The sequence below is a fragment of the Hemitrygon akajei genome, chromosome 9 (genome assembly GCF_048418815.1).
Source record: "Hemitrygon akajei chromosome 9, sHemAka1.3, whole genome shotgun sequence".
NCBI classification, from domain to species: domain Eukaryota; kingdom Metazoa; phylum Chordata; class Chondrichthyes; order Myliobatiformes; family Dasyatidae; genus Hemitrygon; species Hemitrygon akajei.
Window position 1 is genome coordinate 76,428,206 of NC_133132.1, and position 15,435 is coordinate 76,443,640.

Sequence of the window (15,435 nt, forward strand, 5' to 3'; positions counted from 1 at the left end):
GAAGCTGTTATTCTGATATCTTGAGAGAAGGTAAATCACAACCACTGATCTGCTGGCGAGCAGACGGCAGAATATAAACGAGACCATGAAAACTTTATTTATTACTCCTCTTAGTTTCTTCCTGGTGGATGTCCATCACTCCCAGGTGTGGCACAGCCACTTATTCTTACACCAAAGCAGTTTAGCCTGCTGCAGAGAGAACCCAGCTGAGGATCCAGAACATAGGCACATTCTTTAGGTAGGCTGGAAACTGCCAAGGAGATGCAGCTTCATGATAACAGACAGGCTGAAAGCAGACTCCTCCATTCTTTTGGAGGTTGGTTTGAAATTCTTCAGCAAGCCTTCCATCATCTACAGTTATTTCCTTCATTCGTGGCACCACTGGCAGCGTTGGTGTCTTCTACTGCCTACAGTCCACCTGCTACCATTACTTTGTGCAGGCAACTGTCTCTAACTTGATCTACGCCCAGAAATAGGCATCAGTGCTTGGAAATGATGCAGCACATAATGGTACCTTTTCCTGCACACGCTGCTCCTCTGAGTGAAGGAGCTGGAGGACACAGCTTCAGGTTAGCACAGAACTGGAAGCCAGTTTGCAGAAAATATCATGCATCAAAAATTAACAATGTGGTCAACCTGGTGTGGTAATGTGTAACTCAATGTGGTAATCTGTCTCTCACAGATGTATGCAGAGATACAATTAAGAGTGACAGGCCACATTCAACAAAGCCTCCCACTATGAAATATCCCACTTTGTTTCAGGGTGGGAAGTTGCTGCACCTTGGGGAGGATCATGATACTATTCTCCAAACACCTCCTGCTCCCCTGCCCGGTCTCCTCTGCCCTGTGCTGTGCACCATTTCCTCCTGCAAAGGCACAGAGATGGTGAATGTCTGCTGTATGGTTGTTCTGAGAGGGGAAAAGGAGGAAAATGATCCCGAGTGTGAAGGCCGTATATCTGGAGCGTAGGATGTCTGAATTGTTCTGTAAGGGATAGCCACTGAAACAAGAAAGGGATGCTAAAGGCTATTGTGAGGGCAGCAAGCAAGAGAGGGACATGTGAGTTTGTAGTGCGAGGGAGAAGTGGTGATGTAAATCTGAAAGATGTGATGAAGGGGGCGGAATTGTTAAGATGGGTGGGGGATCAGGAGGTAGGAAAGACTGATTGTTCAGGGTTTTTAATGAGGTTGCTGAAGCAATCTCTGAGGATGATGCTTCTGGGACTAACAGTGACAGCAATCTCCCCATGACTGTGTCTAAGTGTTCCTCCCACTGATTAAAGAAACGCTTCCCTCATTGTCCTGACCTCTTCCAGCAAGTCCCCTAGAGAAGCTTACCAGTGGCTCTTTCTGACGCAGTTCACTCCTCCACCACTCCAAAGACGTTTTCCAGAAAGGAATGTTAACCTGCTTTAATAGGCAGGTTCAGTGCTGACAAGAGGCCTTTGGCTGACATGCTGGAAATTACACTGAATACTGGGTTTCATTTTGTGTAAAAATTATGGGAAGAAAATTATTATCGTATTCCCTCCACAAAATGCTGGAGGAACCCAGCAGGATGGAAAACATCTATGGAAATGAATGAATAGTCAATATTTATTGATATTGTTTATCATTTATTTATAATGAGGCTTAAAATTTAAAATACTCCATAATGTTTGATGATCCATAAGTTAATTTTTAAACTGAACCCATAGCCAAATCGCTTGATTTAAAAATGGGCCTTAGTATGGAAGCTAAACAATGAACCGGTTAATTATCTTAAGAGTAAGCCACATGTGTCAGGAGAATGTGAGTGATAGAGCTGACCAGAGAAGGTTAACTGTGTCCTCTTACTGAAATGATATAGCACTGTTTTTATTGGCTTTCTGTTTCAGGGAGAAGGAACTATAATTGGTTTGACTGGTTAGATTTGAATATAAATATTACTTTCTGCACATCTGTAAAATATAGCAGCTGAACCATTCATATATTGATTGAGGAAGGATTATCACTCATAGTAAAGTCAGGAAATGAGGAGGGGTGGAGCAAAGTGATGATGGCATTAAACGGCGACTCCTTTGCTTGCATCTTTGGAGACAGCTCTATTTTTTTTATCTTTGATATCTCTTTTTTCTTTTCAAAGTTCTTTTGAAGACCCTGACCTGGAGTTACATTCTGCCTTCGGTTCTTTGCGGGAATGGGACCCGCTCTCAGGGTCTCACAACCTGCTGCTTTTTGATACCCCAGGAACGTGACCTGGAAACATAGCACACCTTCAGGGTGCTGGATTTTCGTGGCTCTGGAGACTGGCTGATTCAAGGCCAGTGCCTGACTGAAGCGTTGCGGGAGAACCCGGAACATCGGGTGCAGTGGGTTAGCTGTCATGGGCTGTGTGTCCGGAGACCTGAACCTTTCTCTGGGCGCAGAGCTCGAAAAAAGCGACACAACAGACTTCTAACATCGTAATTCAGCAAGCTGTTTGTTCTGTCTCCCCTCTTGCTGTGAAATGGAGACATCTCTTTATTAGGGAGAGAGAGAGCCTGTGGTATGTTGAATACCAGGTGAACAAGTAGTCTTTGGAGTACTGCAGGTCTGTGTCTTTGCTGGTGCTTTGCTGCATGCTTGAATGCTCAGTGGCGGGTGCCGATGGGGAGAGGAATATCGTTGCTTACGCGCAAGAGAGAGGAGAGCCGGGGAGGGACTTTGTTGTTCTAACATTTAACCGTCATTCATTCTTTGGGGGAAGTCCTCTATTTTCATGGATGTTTGTGAAGAAAAAGAATTTCAGGATGTACCGTATATTGTATACATTTCTCTGACATTAAATGTACCTATCGAACCTATTGAAAACCACAAACTTGAGCATGTATAGAAGTCATAACAATCCAGTCAATCTAATGGAGGGATGGATGGAGAGGAACATAATAATTCTATGTCCAGGGTTACTTTACTGTGCAATGATGCCCCTTGAATCCATGGCTTGGAATATTTTGCAATATTGTGCTTCAGCGTAAGTCTGAGGCAAGTGTTGTAATGCAGCCATTATCCAAAGCACACTTGCCAGCTTGATTGCTAGGGTGCTTGTGAAATAGTGTTTAACCTCTTCACAGAACACCAGTTCATCTGGAGAAGCTGCACTAGAAACTTGGCCCTCTCCACTATGAACACAGGAATTAACAGAGATCAAACTGAACGGCAGAACCTGGAGGAGGAGACTGACAGCTTAAGCAATGCTCTTGATCGCAACTAGAGTCCTTGAGCTTTAAAATCTGCCTAACATTCCTCCCTCATTTCTCCTGACAGTCTCCGGACACATCGCCTCAACTGCCCATGACAGGTAGGGGTCTCAGGGGGAATGAGCATCTGCTGGGATACAAATCAGAGAGAGCATGTCACAGTATGTTTCTCCATGAAGAGAGCACTTTGCTCATGTTACCTTCTAGAGTAGCAAAGCAGCATTCATTAAGGATACTATTACCATGTTACTTCCGAAACTACTTTTTGACTATTGACAGCGCTGCCTGTGACAGTCCATCATATTAATGTGTGACCTTTAGGCCATAGAGTACAATGATTATCCAATGTTAGCTGACATTTAGGCACAGGTAAACACATCATTCAGATTTGAGCTAAGTGACCAAGAAATAGCAATGCATCAGACTGCCTTTGAAGCAACCAGCGTCTCAGCTGAAGAAAGTAAAAATGGCAATATCTGGACAGGATATCAGTTGCAGGCTTAAGGACTCGAGACTGAATTCTGCAATTCACCTTGTTGGTGTCACAACTGGTTATTTCTGCTGTAAACCATCCACCTGTGATATTGGCGCAGTTTTTCTCTCTCCATTAGCAAATCTTGACCTGCTGGGTGTGTCCCACAGCCCTGTGTTTTGAAACGTTAATACTCATTTACTTTTTATACTCATTCTCTATCAGATCCCATTATCCACTGATTGACTGACCCTTATGGCATCCCTGACTTCAGCCATCCTTCCCTCTCACTGCCTTCTCTGCAACTACCTCATCATTCCTTCATTTTACACGATTTATCTGCTATGTAGTTTATAACAATTTTAATATTTTTGCACTGTACTGCTGCTGCAAAACAACACATTTCACATCATATGTCAGTCATAATAATCCTGATTCTGATTAAAGAAAGCCAGCTTGTGTATTGTCTTTCCTGATTCTGCTGAAGGATCTTTGAACTGATATGTTAACTTTATTTTTCTTTCCACAGCTATGGCCCAACTTGCTGAGTGTTTCCAACAGTTTTTATCTTTTAGCCTTTCAGTTACAGGTTGGATACCCCTTATCCGAAATACTTGGGGCCGCAAGTGTTTCAGATATCAGATTTTTTTGAATTTTGGAATATATAATGAAATACTTGGGATGGACATAACTTCCAACTCTGAATGTATGTGGTACTGGTAAGCAGTCTTTGTCTTACACTTGTTCGTCGCACCTGTGTACTGATACAGCCATTCAGTATGTTAGATTTTCAGCAGCGACAATCTTAGCAAGCTCAATAATGATTGAGGAGGAGGAGGAGATGGCGGTGCGACGCAGCGCGCGCGGCCTCTCTGAAGAATGATATCTGTTACTTGTTAAGTAGGGATCCGTGCACAATTCTGATTTGATGGAGACAGATGTGAGAGTGTGGAGGGACATCTGGAGAAACTTCTGAAATGCCCGTTTCCCTGCCACTGCTACCGTGCGGTCCGGAATCTCCAGAGGAGAAGGCCTCTGAGACCTCGGCTTTGCTTGTTTCGGCGGCCGGGACGAGGTCGAAGGCACTTGGCAGAGGATGGCACTCGGGAGGCTGCATCGGAGGGGTGGGCGGAGGCTCAAAGTTTTCGGACGGACTCAGAGTCTGCTGTTATCGGGTGCTTCCAAGGCATCAGTTTGTCGGTGCCTGGAAGTTTATGGCAGGGAGAGATCGGGACTTGAGACTTTTTTTAACCGTGCCCATGGTCTGCTTTTATCAAATTACAGTATTGCTTTGCACTGCTGTAACTATATGTTATAATTATGTGGTTTTGTCAGTGTGAGTCTTTGGTTGTCCTGTTTTCTTGTGATATCACTCTGGAGGAACATTGTATCATTTCTTAACGCATGCATGCATTTCTAAATGACAATAAACAAGGACTGAGTGTCCTCATCATCTAGATGAATTTCTCTGCTGCTTCGTGATCAGCAGATGCTTTTTCACCACAAATCTTTAATGCTATTTTTTTCTTAAATTTCTGCAACCAGCTTGCTGAATATTCCCAATTACCTCCAATTTTCAGTTTATCGTGATAGATCTTGTTTCGTGATCAGCATACTGTTAAGCAGCATATGTTCACTCCAATGCTGATGAATCCATTCTTTCAATACACAATCAAGATCTTCTTTTTTCTGCTTTATGTGCTGTTTTTCTATTTTTCATTGACTTTGGTTCATTACTTATGTGAGGTTACTTCTCAGAGGTGTCTATTGTGTGGTGAGACCTGCATATGGCCTGGGAACATCAGTGCCTTGTGGAATTTTCCATTTCTGACATCATACCAACACACAAAAATATTTTGGATTTTGGAGGTTTTCAAATTCTGGAATTTCAGATAAGGGGTACTCAACCTGTACTGCCTTCCGTTTAGCAAGGCAATCTATGATAAATGGCCAGGTCTCCTAGGAACAATCAAGGCACACATGCAGAGCTGATCAACTAAAACATAGAACAGTAGAGCACAGAAAACACAAAGTACACTGCAGATGCTGTGGTCAAATCAACACGTACAAAAGCTGGATGAACAGAACAGGTCGGGCAGCATCTGTTGACTGCTCATTTCAACGGATGCTGCCCGACCCGTTGAGTTCATCCAGCTTTCGTACGTGTTGAGTAGAGCACAGAAAGAGGCCCTTCAACCCACAATGTTGTGACAAACTAATTAAACTAATTAACAAACTGCTTAAATAATGCTTTCTACCTATACAATGTCCAAATCCCTCTATTCCCTGCACATTCATGTACCTACTTGAGAACCTTTTAAATAACTGTCATACTTGTCTCCACTACTATCCCTGGCTGTACATTCCAGCTATTCACCACTCTGCAAAAAACTTGTCCAGCACATCTCCTTTGAATTTACTCCCTTTCACTTAAATGCATGCCCTCTAGTATTATATATTTCAACCCTGGGAAAAAGGTAGCAGCTAAACATTACTAATAAACAGTTGGTCTATTCAACAAACACTTCTGCATTTTTAATTATTCCAAGAGGAAGTATTCAGATTTGTGGTCATTTTGATATTGTTTTATTCAAGGGAAGTAGACCTTCAACGTCATTTAGGTATTAATGCAACTGTAGTTGGAAGGTCAAGTGAAACAGTGACCAGCTGTACAGGTAATTGCCAGGATTGCTTTACAGTGGATTCTGGTTAATTGGGACACATCGGGACTCACACATTTTGGCCCGATTAAGCGGCGGCCCCAATTAGCCAAAGTTTCATGGAAATAGCTAAAAAGGTATAAAAGAGACAAGCTACCATTTAACTGAGTATTAAATTATATATTTAAATTAAAATACAGAACAAATTAGAACACTGCCACCACTACAGTACTATAAAACTGTATATTATTTCCTAATAGTTATTGATAGAGGAGTTCATCCAATGCACGTTGCTGTGTTGTTTTGATTGACTGTAAATGAACAAAATCAGCACAGACACCTAGTGCAGGTAATGGACTGCCTTCATTGCCTTCCTGCATGAAGTGGTGTCATAACCCAACAATAAATTCCCTGGCACCTTCGGTAGTCACTAGCTCAAGTTCAGGTGGGTCATCTTCAACACTTTCCTTGTCTTCATATTCCCGCAGCTTTTTGAATCAGAATCTGTCAGCCCAAATGGATAACGTAACACAAGCACACTCAACTGATGCTACTTAAAAACTCATCACGCTAAGCACAGCGTAGTGTCTAAAGGTGACTGACGCTAGTTAGAAACTGTTGGGCAGGTCACCTGTCCAAATTAAGCGGCATAGTGTTCCAAACAAACAAAGCAAATCCCAACAATATTTTTTGATTAGTTTTTGTTCCTTAAGAGTTCTCCCAAATATGTGGCTGCCCTGATTAACTGAACTCCAATGTATTGATAACAATCAGGGTACACATGATTTATTCAAAACAATCAGCAACTTATTGAAGATTGTTTTATCCAAGCCTTCATCTTCATCTCCAATTCACAAACAGTGTCATAACTCAGGGCAGTGATGTCCACCTCCCACATCCAATTATCCTGCTTTAGCATTCACTAAAGATATAAACACCAACAAAAGTTCCAAATTCATCCACTGACTCAGTCTGAACTGAATCTAATAATGAACAGTGATAATTACTCATGCAGAAACACACTACAATCCTTATGGCTTTGTAAATTATCCAATGCTCTTATGGAGCATTTCAACAGTGATCACAGTTTTGAAATCTATACGACATAGGAGCAGAATTTGGCCAGCCAGTGCATTGTGTCCGCTCCGCCATTCCATCATAGCTGATTTATTATCCCTCCCCACCCCATTCTCCTGCCTTCTCCCCCCACTTTCCTGAGCATCAGGTGAGAGTGTGGGCAACTTCAACCAACTGTGAGATTTAAGAGTCTGGTTACTAACTGCACCATCGTGGCATTGGCCAGCTGCCATTGGTGGAGTGCTGGGTGGGAGGTTAGTTGACAACCAGTGGAAGGTTATAAGTTCCTTCTTCAACAAGGCCAAGACTTCTGTATTTTTGTGATTGTGCGCTTGGAAAGTAAAGAGCATTTTCCCGGTCCACGTTGAATAGAGTGGTTTCCATGATGTATGCAAAGTCTTGACCTGCTGGCCTGCTTTGTGCATTTCTCCTCTTTACCAGCACCCACTTTCCTCTATAGCCTGTCTCCTTAAAGTCTTCATTTGAGACCAGTGCAGTGGGTTTAACAATCACACCCTTAGACAAGAAGCTGTTGAATCCAAGTCTACTGCCATAACTCCTGAAAACTTGTCTACTGGTTTAACCTCTAGTGTTTGAGTGATGTCTGCCTCCGAGTAGACACTCACAAAGGTGAGATCTGCAGCATCAACAAGACTGACTCCTCCTCCTGACGTGGCAGAGAGGAATCCAAGTCTTCACCACCTGAAAAGTTAAATTATCAAGCAAGAGTATTGAGGGATGTGGCCAGTGAAAGCACGTCATGAAGAGCAGATTAACAAGAGAGATGGTCAGCATGGAGTTGGTGGGCCAAAGGGCCTGGTTCTCTCTATGACTCTGACTATCCCTGCAAGCATCTGCAGCTGTGCCAGTCAGTACCACAGTGCCTCTTAAGTCTGCTGTGCCTACAGCTTTATTTTAAAGGGCAAAAGGCACACAGTTGGACTCACCTTCTTAGCTGGTGGCTTGCTCTGTTGCAAGTCCCTCCTGCAAGAATGGTGTGAGTGTGTAAGTTAGACTCTCATTTGGTGCTTGGAGAGTGTAATATCATGTTGGGAGATCTGGTGCTCAGTGTGAACCCGGGAATGAGGTAGTGTGAGCTGCAAGTGTCTATGACAAGAAGGAGTGGGTGGGTGTGTGATGAGAAGCAGCCAGCTGAAGTGTGATGCTGTGATTGTAGGAGACTCACGAGACACATGGGGAGCAAACTTGAGTAATGCTGGAGACTGAGCAATGTGACCAGAGAATATCAGAACAAGTTACAGACCCTTGTGAGGATACAGAACTGCTTTTGGCCGTGCTGCCGTGGATCTGTAATCATCACACTGGCCTCCAATACAATGCTTTCTCGTTGATGATAGAGTTGTTGCTTAAAGGTTTTCCACCAGCTTGACGGGACAAGATTTCACTTTTCACATGGCGCGACCCAAACCATTGCTGCCCCTCAAACTTTGCTGCTGCTCCACCCGTGTGGGGCTTGTGCCCTGTATTGATTACTTAGCACTGGAATATCTTGGTATTTGTCTAGTCAGAGTTAGCTTTTAATATAAGGTGCCCATGACTTCTTTGTTTTTTTGTCTTATTTCTTTGTTTGTTCTTTGTTCTTAAACCACTTACTGTAATAAACAGTGGTAACCAACAAGTTTATGCATTCTTCTTGACTTTCTTGACTTTGGACCACAAAATCACCAGATACAACAAATGTTAAGTTGGAAAACCTCAAGACCAAGGGTCATGCTTTCTTTTCGCTTCTGCCATCAGGTAGAAGGTACAGGAGCCTCAGGACTCACACCACCAGGTTCAAGAACAATTTCTACCCCTCAACCATCAAGCTCTTGAATAAAAGGGGATAACTGCACTCACTTGTTCCATCATTGAGATTTTTCCCACAGCCAATGATCGCACTTTAAGGACTCTTTGTCTCATGTTCTCGTTATTTATTGCTATTTATTTATATTTGCAGTTTGATCTGGTTGATTTTCAATTGATCCGGTTATAGTTACAATTCTATGGACTTACTGAGTATGCCCACAGGAAAATGTATCTCAGGGTTGTTTATGGAGATGTATATGTACTTTAATAATAGATTTACTTTGAACTTGTTCATACTGGACTTTGAAGAAGATGATGTCACAGTGCCAAAAGAAATGGACTACTGGTTCAATTACATTCCAGCTCATTGGATCCTGTTGGAAAAGGCCAAATGTAGGAAGATCCTATTGCTATGCCAACACTTGACATTCTTTTTAGAATTGATCCATTTCAGGACAACACCCTTTAGGCCTTGGATGGAGGTGCAGAGGAGATTTACTATAATTGTACCTGTGATGAGTTGTTTTGATATCACATGGACTGTCTGAAAGGGTGATAGAAATAAATTCCAAGGTTTATTTTGTAGGAACATAGAAACAGGAGTAGGAATAGACCCATTTAGGCCTTTGAACCTATTCTGTTATTCAACAAGGTAATTTATTTCCCTGTCCTAACCCCGTATTGGTTAATTCCTTTAATGTCCTGATATCTATTAACATGAATGAAAATATCTGATCCACCACAGCCCTTCAAGATAAACAATTCCAAAATTCATAGTGCTTTGATTAGAGAATTTTCTCCTCAATTAGATCCAAACAACATACCCAACCACTCCCTAGTTTTAGACTCCTTATGTTTACCTCTTCCCTGTCAAGCTCTCTAATAAGGCCATCTCGTATGTGTTTTAAATACTAGTATACTCAGTCTCTCTGGATATGACAGTAATGCCTTCCCTACTCAGTTCTCTTGCAATAAAAGGCAACATACCAATTCCCTTTCTAATCATCTAGTGGACCAGCATGTTAATTTAAATGACATTTTAAAAGACAATGAGGTCCCTTTTTGTATCAATATTTCTTAAAATATAGAATATAACCAGAATCAGAATTAGATCTAATATCACCAGAAATTTGTTAACTTTGCACAGCAGTACAATGCAATACATAGAAAAAAAACGAACTATGAATTACAGTAAGTATACATATATATATAATAGTTACGTAAGTTAAATAAGTAGTGCAAAATTAGAAATAGAAAAAAGAGTGAGGTACTGTTCATGGGTCCAATATCTATTCAGAAATCGGATGGAAGAGAGGAAAAAGCTGTTTCTGAATTGTTAAAGTTATGTTAAAATATATTCAGAATTACTCTTCTATATGTGGATAACCTCACATATTGCCATATTGTACTCCATTTGCCTTTTTATTACACATTCACTTGCCAATAGCCTCTTGCAGCCTCTTTGCATCTTTATCACTACTCATCCTACTTGCTCCCTCCTAGCCAAATAATTAGTGTAACTTGTGAGCTGTGCCTAGCCACACAGTCCTGAGTGCAGAGAGAGTAGGGCAGTGGGCTGAACTCTCATCCTTGCGGTGTGCCTGTGTTGATTGTTAGCGAGGTGGAGATGTTATTACCAATCAGCACTGACTGACAAGGAAGTCAAGTATCAAGTTGCAGGAAGAGGTACAGAGGCCCAGTTTATGGATTTTGCTCATTAGTATTGAGGGGATGTTGCTGTTGAACACCAAGCAGTAATCGATCAATAGCAGCTTGACGCATGTACTGTTTCTATCCGAGTGCTCCAGAGTCAAATGGAAAGCTGGTGAGATTGTACCTGCTGTAGATTTCTGGTTACTCTCGTTACTCGATTAGATTCAGCCTCGAGTAACCCCAGTAAATTAGTTCAACATTATTTCCCTATCATAAAGCCATGTTGAATCTGCTCGGTCATATTAGAACGGAGATGATAAACAGAGCCAGTCACCATCTTTCTTCTATCTATCCATTTATCTTATTGCCATCTATTTCAAAATGGGATATAGATCATCAGGTGCTCTGGATTTATCATGCTTCAGGCTCATTAACCTCTAATAATGCCGATTTGTTTTCCGTCCTCACTTGTCAGGACCGTTGATTCTTTAGGAATCTTGGAATTTTTGTTTTAGTTTTCTGTGAAAACTGCCACAAAGTATTTGTTAAATTCCTCTGCCTTATCTACATATATTCCCCACTATAAATCCTTCTGTCTCTGCAAGGGACTCACATTTGTAAAGGAAACTGGAAAATAATCCAAGTCTATAGAGTCTGGATTGGGAAAATGGATTAATTTCATAACCTCATCGAAAGTGTTTTTAATGCAAAATTTAACATTACATTTCAAGGTGCTCAGGAACATGGCAATAATTTGGGAGAAATGTAAAGTTATTTTCATTGAAGTATATTAATAATAATGTTTTATATAAAGAGCTGTGCCATCACAAGAGTTATTCAACCCTGTTAATGTGTGTAATCCTGGTAATTACAGAAAAGTCAGGCATGTTTGATGATAAAACATTGCAATTTACTTGCTAAAAGGATTTCTACCTCAGTTTGCTGTTCTATGGAAATTTGGAAGTGCACTTACAATGAAATAATAAAAAATATGACATAAAACATTTAAAGAACAATATTTATTTATCAAAATCAAAATAAAAGGGTAAATAATAAGAGCTTAAGATTGATTAGACTGCTTCACAGCTAATATATTTCAAATAGTGGTTGTAATGATGGACAGTTGTAACAGGCATACCTCTTCAGTTCAGCTGCACTGAGTTAAGGGATCTCAGATACTTCCTGATATTCTCAAACAATTACAATAGGGCAGCTACAGAGTGATAACCTCCTAGACTAGAAGTAGGAGTTAGGTCATATCATGGGCAGCAGAAACTTCAATTAATTATCTAGAGTTCAGATTCCCATATAATTGTAATGAGCAGGAAGCTGCCAGGTTTTTATATAATATCAACTTGTTCACTAAGATCCTTAGGGAAAGAAATCTCTGTCCTTAACAGTCCAGCCAGTAATGAAATGGTTGACACTTCTCTTCCCCTAAGCCCCCCTGCTCCATGAATAGGCAATGAACACTGGATTGTAAAGGAACATCTTCAAGTGTTGTTGCTTCCCAAAAGTTATTTCGAAGCAGGTTTGCATTGTGAAAAGTTTGAAGGTAAGCAATGTAACAATAATTTTGTCAAGTAGTAGTATGAGCTCATAGCCACTTAAACAAACTTGAGATTTGCATGACAGTAGCACACACAAAATGCCGGAGGAGCACACAGCAAGTTAGGGCAACATTTATAGAAAGGAATAGAGAGCTGAAATGTTTTGGGTCAAGACCCTTCATCAAGATATCAGGATTCACTTCCAGCATCTGCAGAATCTCTTGTGCTTGAGATCTATGTTATATATATTTTTTCAAAATACTCAGTTTTACTGTTTATTTTAAGCATTTACATTGGTTGAGTGTCGAGGACATGATGATGTGGGATAAGTAAACACTACAGGCACTGAACAGAAAGCAGGCATAACAGTATTGTCTGATGGTTTTAACAGCCCTGGTTTTAGTGGGAGTTGGAAATGCTGGTGTGGCACTTCACTGCAAAAGTGAAATAAACATCTGACAATTATAAAGGAAGTTGCTTTGGCTGATATTAATTTTAGGGCCACAGCCTTGCATAATGTGCAAAATGTGTAAAGAAGCTAATGGGCAGGAGTGGTAACTGAGCTGCGAGCTGGTCAGCTCCTGTGGACTAAGGGAATGAACTCCAGGGATAAGGGTGCAAGTGGGAGAATCTGAATAGATGTCAATGGGGTGCAAGAGGCAGTGCCTGCACAGCAGAGTCCCGAAGTTCCCTCCTACCTTTCAGAAGATTCAGAGTGTTTCTGATTAGCCTTTTTTCCTTCAGACCATGGCATACTTCAACTGCATTAGTAATTTAATCTGGCGATTAGCTTCACACTTACTGTAAATTACTTCCAATATGTTTAATTAGTATGTAACATCATGAATCTCAGAAAATGTTCTATGCAGTATCATCAAGGCTGAAGTTTCCTTAATACATACCAGTATTAGTATACACTGAGTACTTTATAGATGCCACGACCTCATCTGCAAGTAGCGTGTCACACTGGTAAGCTTCTGGTTGGTCTTCCTTTTCAACACGGATGGTAGGCTCATTGTCCATAAGAATAGTTGGTTCCTGGCCAGAGGTGAAACATCAGGTTTAAGTAGAACTTGTCCAGACAAAGATGTAACAGTAAACATCTCTCAAGCCGATACCTGCTTCCCTCCCAGATGACTTTGGATATGCCTGCTATACCCATTCCCCTGAGAATTTTGGTGAGTAACTGGTGCAATAGCAAGTAGAGTGTTCGTACTATTGTCAAACTCTCTGTCTGAAACAGCAGCAAGAGGAAAACTTAGACAAACTTTTGATAGAATTGCTGGGCCAACTGCCACATTTCATGATGGTGGTTATATTAAAGAGCCTAGAGGAAAGTGAAGAATGCCTAGAGTAAGCTCCCAAAGCAGAGACACATAAGACCATAAGATATAGGAGCAGAAATAAGCCATTCGTCCCATCAAGTCTGCTCCACCATGGGCTGATCCTATTCTTCCAGTCATCCCCACTCCCCTGCCTTCTCCCCATACCCTTTGATGCCCTGGCTAATCAAGAACCTTTGTGGAAATGGGGAAAATCAATAACCACATTAATTTCTTTTATGCAGAATATTTACAGTGACAAACATAAGGCAAGGCCATGATCGATGGAGACAAAAACAAGTCTCTCACGTCTATATATATATAGACGTCCAACATCTGGTGGGTGCAATGCTGAAATTTTGGTCTCTTACTGACTTATTCTCAGGATTTCTTTTTAACACCAATTTATCTGACAGTGATGGCTCAGCGACTAAACTAGAATCCCAACCTTTATGCAAAGGGTTGCACATCTAGAGTAAATCAAATAGGGATAAGGAAAGGAGGCTCAAAATAAATAATACAGGTTGTCCCCATTTTCTAGGAAAGGCTCTGCTTCTATGATTTGTTCACAACCCAAGTAGATTGCAAGTCATACAGTGCTATTAGAAAGTTTGTGAACCCTGTAGAATTTTCTGTATTTCTGCATAAATATGACAAAAAAAGTGATCAAATCTTCACATAAGTCCTAAAACTAGACAAAGTATACACAATTAAATAAATAACACCAAAAACATTATACTTGTTCATTTATTTATTGAGAAAAATGATACAATATAACATGTATTTGTTGGAAAAATTACGTGAACCTCTGGGGTAATGCCTTCTACGAAAGCTATTTGGAGTCAGGTGTTCCAATCAATGAGGTGAGAATGGAGGTGTGGGTTGTAGAGGTGCCCTCAGTCAGGTTACTGACAGAGCTTGCTCTTCTCAAGAAAGATCTATTTATGTTGTCACGAACCCCGTAACTGGGTCACTTACCAGCAAAGATAGAGAGGTCCGTTGAAGTCTGATGATACTATTTTTAACAGTATTTATTATTAAAAATACACAAAAATAATATCAATGCAAATATACAGATAATATACGTCGTCAATACTAAATCTAAAAGTGCGGGTATAATAATAATCAATAAGAAATAAGCTCTATCATTGTCTAGGGGATAATGTATTGTCCGATGGAAATATAAAGTTCACTCAGTTCATGCAGGCTGCAGCCTTTGGGGACCGCTGGGTTTTCAATGGTTGGAGAGAGAGAGAGTTTTGGGAGAAAAACTTGCCGGCTTTCCTTTTATGATTTCGATCCGTCAGGAGTCTCGTTGGTGTGGCCGTTCACTTGTGGCCTCTCCTTTAGCTAAGCCGTTCTTCCGTGGTGAGCCCGCCAATCCCAGGCAAGGGAAGGACGCACACGAGCCCCCACCGGCTGTCGCTATTAAACACTGTCACGGGACTGCTAGCGTTTCTCCTGGTGCGTCCAAAGGGGTTGTTCCCCAGACCCTCTTTTATCCTTACTCACGGGGTCTCAGATGTCAATCAGGTTGGGATGATGCAATCCCTCAACCAGCCCACTCTGGTCATCCCCTGAGGGGCTTCAATGAATAGTACAGTACTCAATACACAATTCCGTCTCCAAGAGACAATAGTCATTATCAGGGGTTTTGTTTTTGCTGAGGCCAGGA

At 41.2% G+C, this 15,435-nt stretch overlaps 1 protein-coding gene across 1 annotated transcript in view; it reads right to left on the reverse strand.

Moving 5' to 3' along the window:
- Positions 1–15,435, reverse strand: part of LOC140732802 (uncharacterized) — a 237,808-nt gene that overhangs the window by 12,574 nt on the left and 209,799 nt on the right. The window contains exon 5 of the mRNA XM_073055435.1: positions 13,341–13,476. Within this exon, the coding sequence (XP_072911536.1) occupies positions 13,341–13,476 (136 nt within the window). The remainder of the gene's footprint in view (positions 1–13,340; positions 13,477–15,435) is intronic.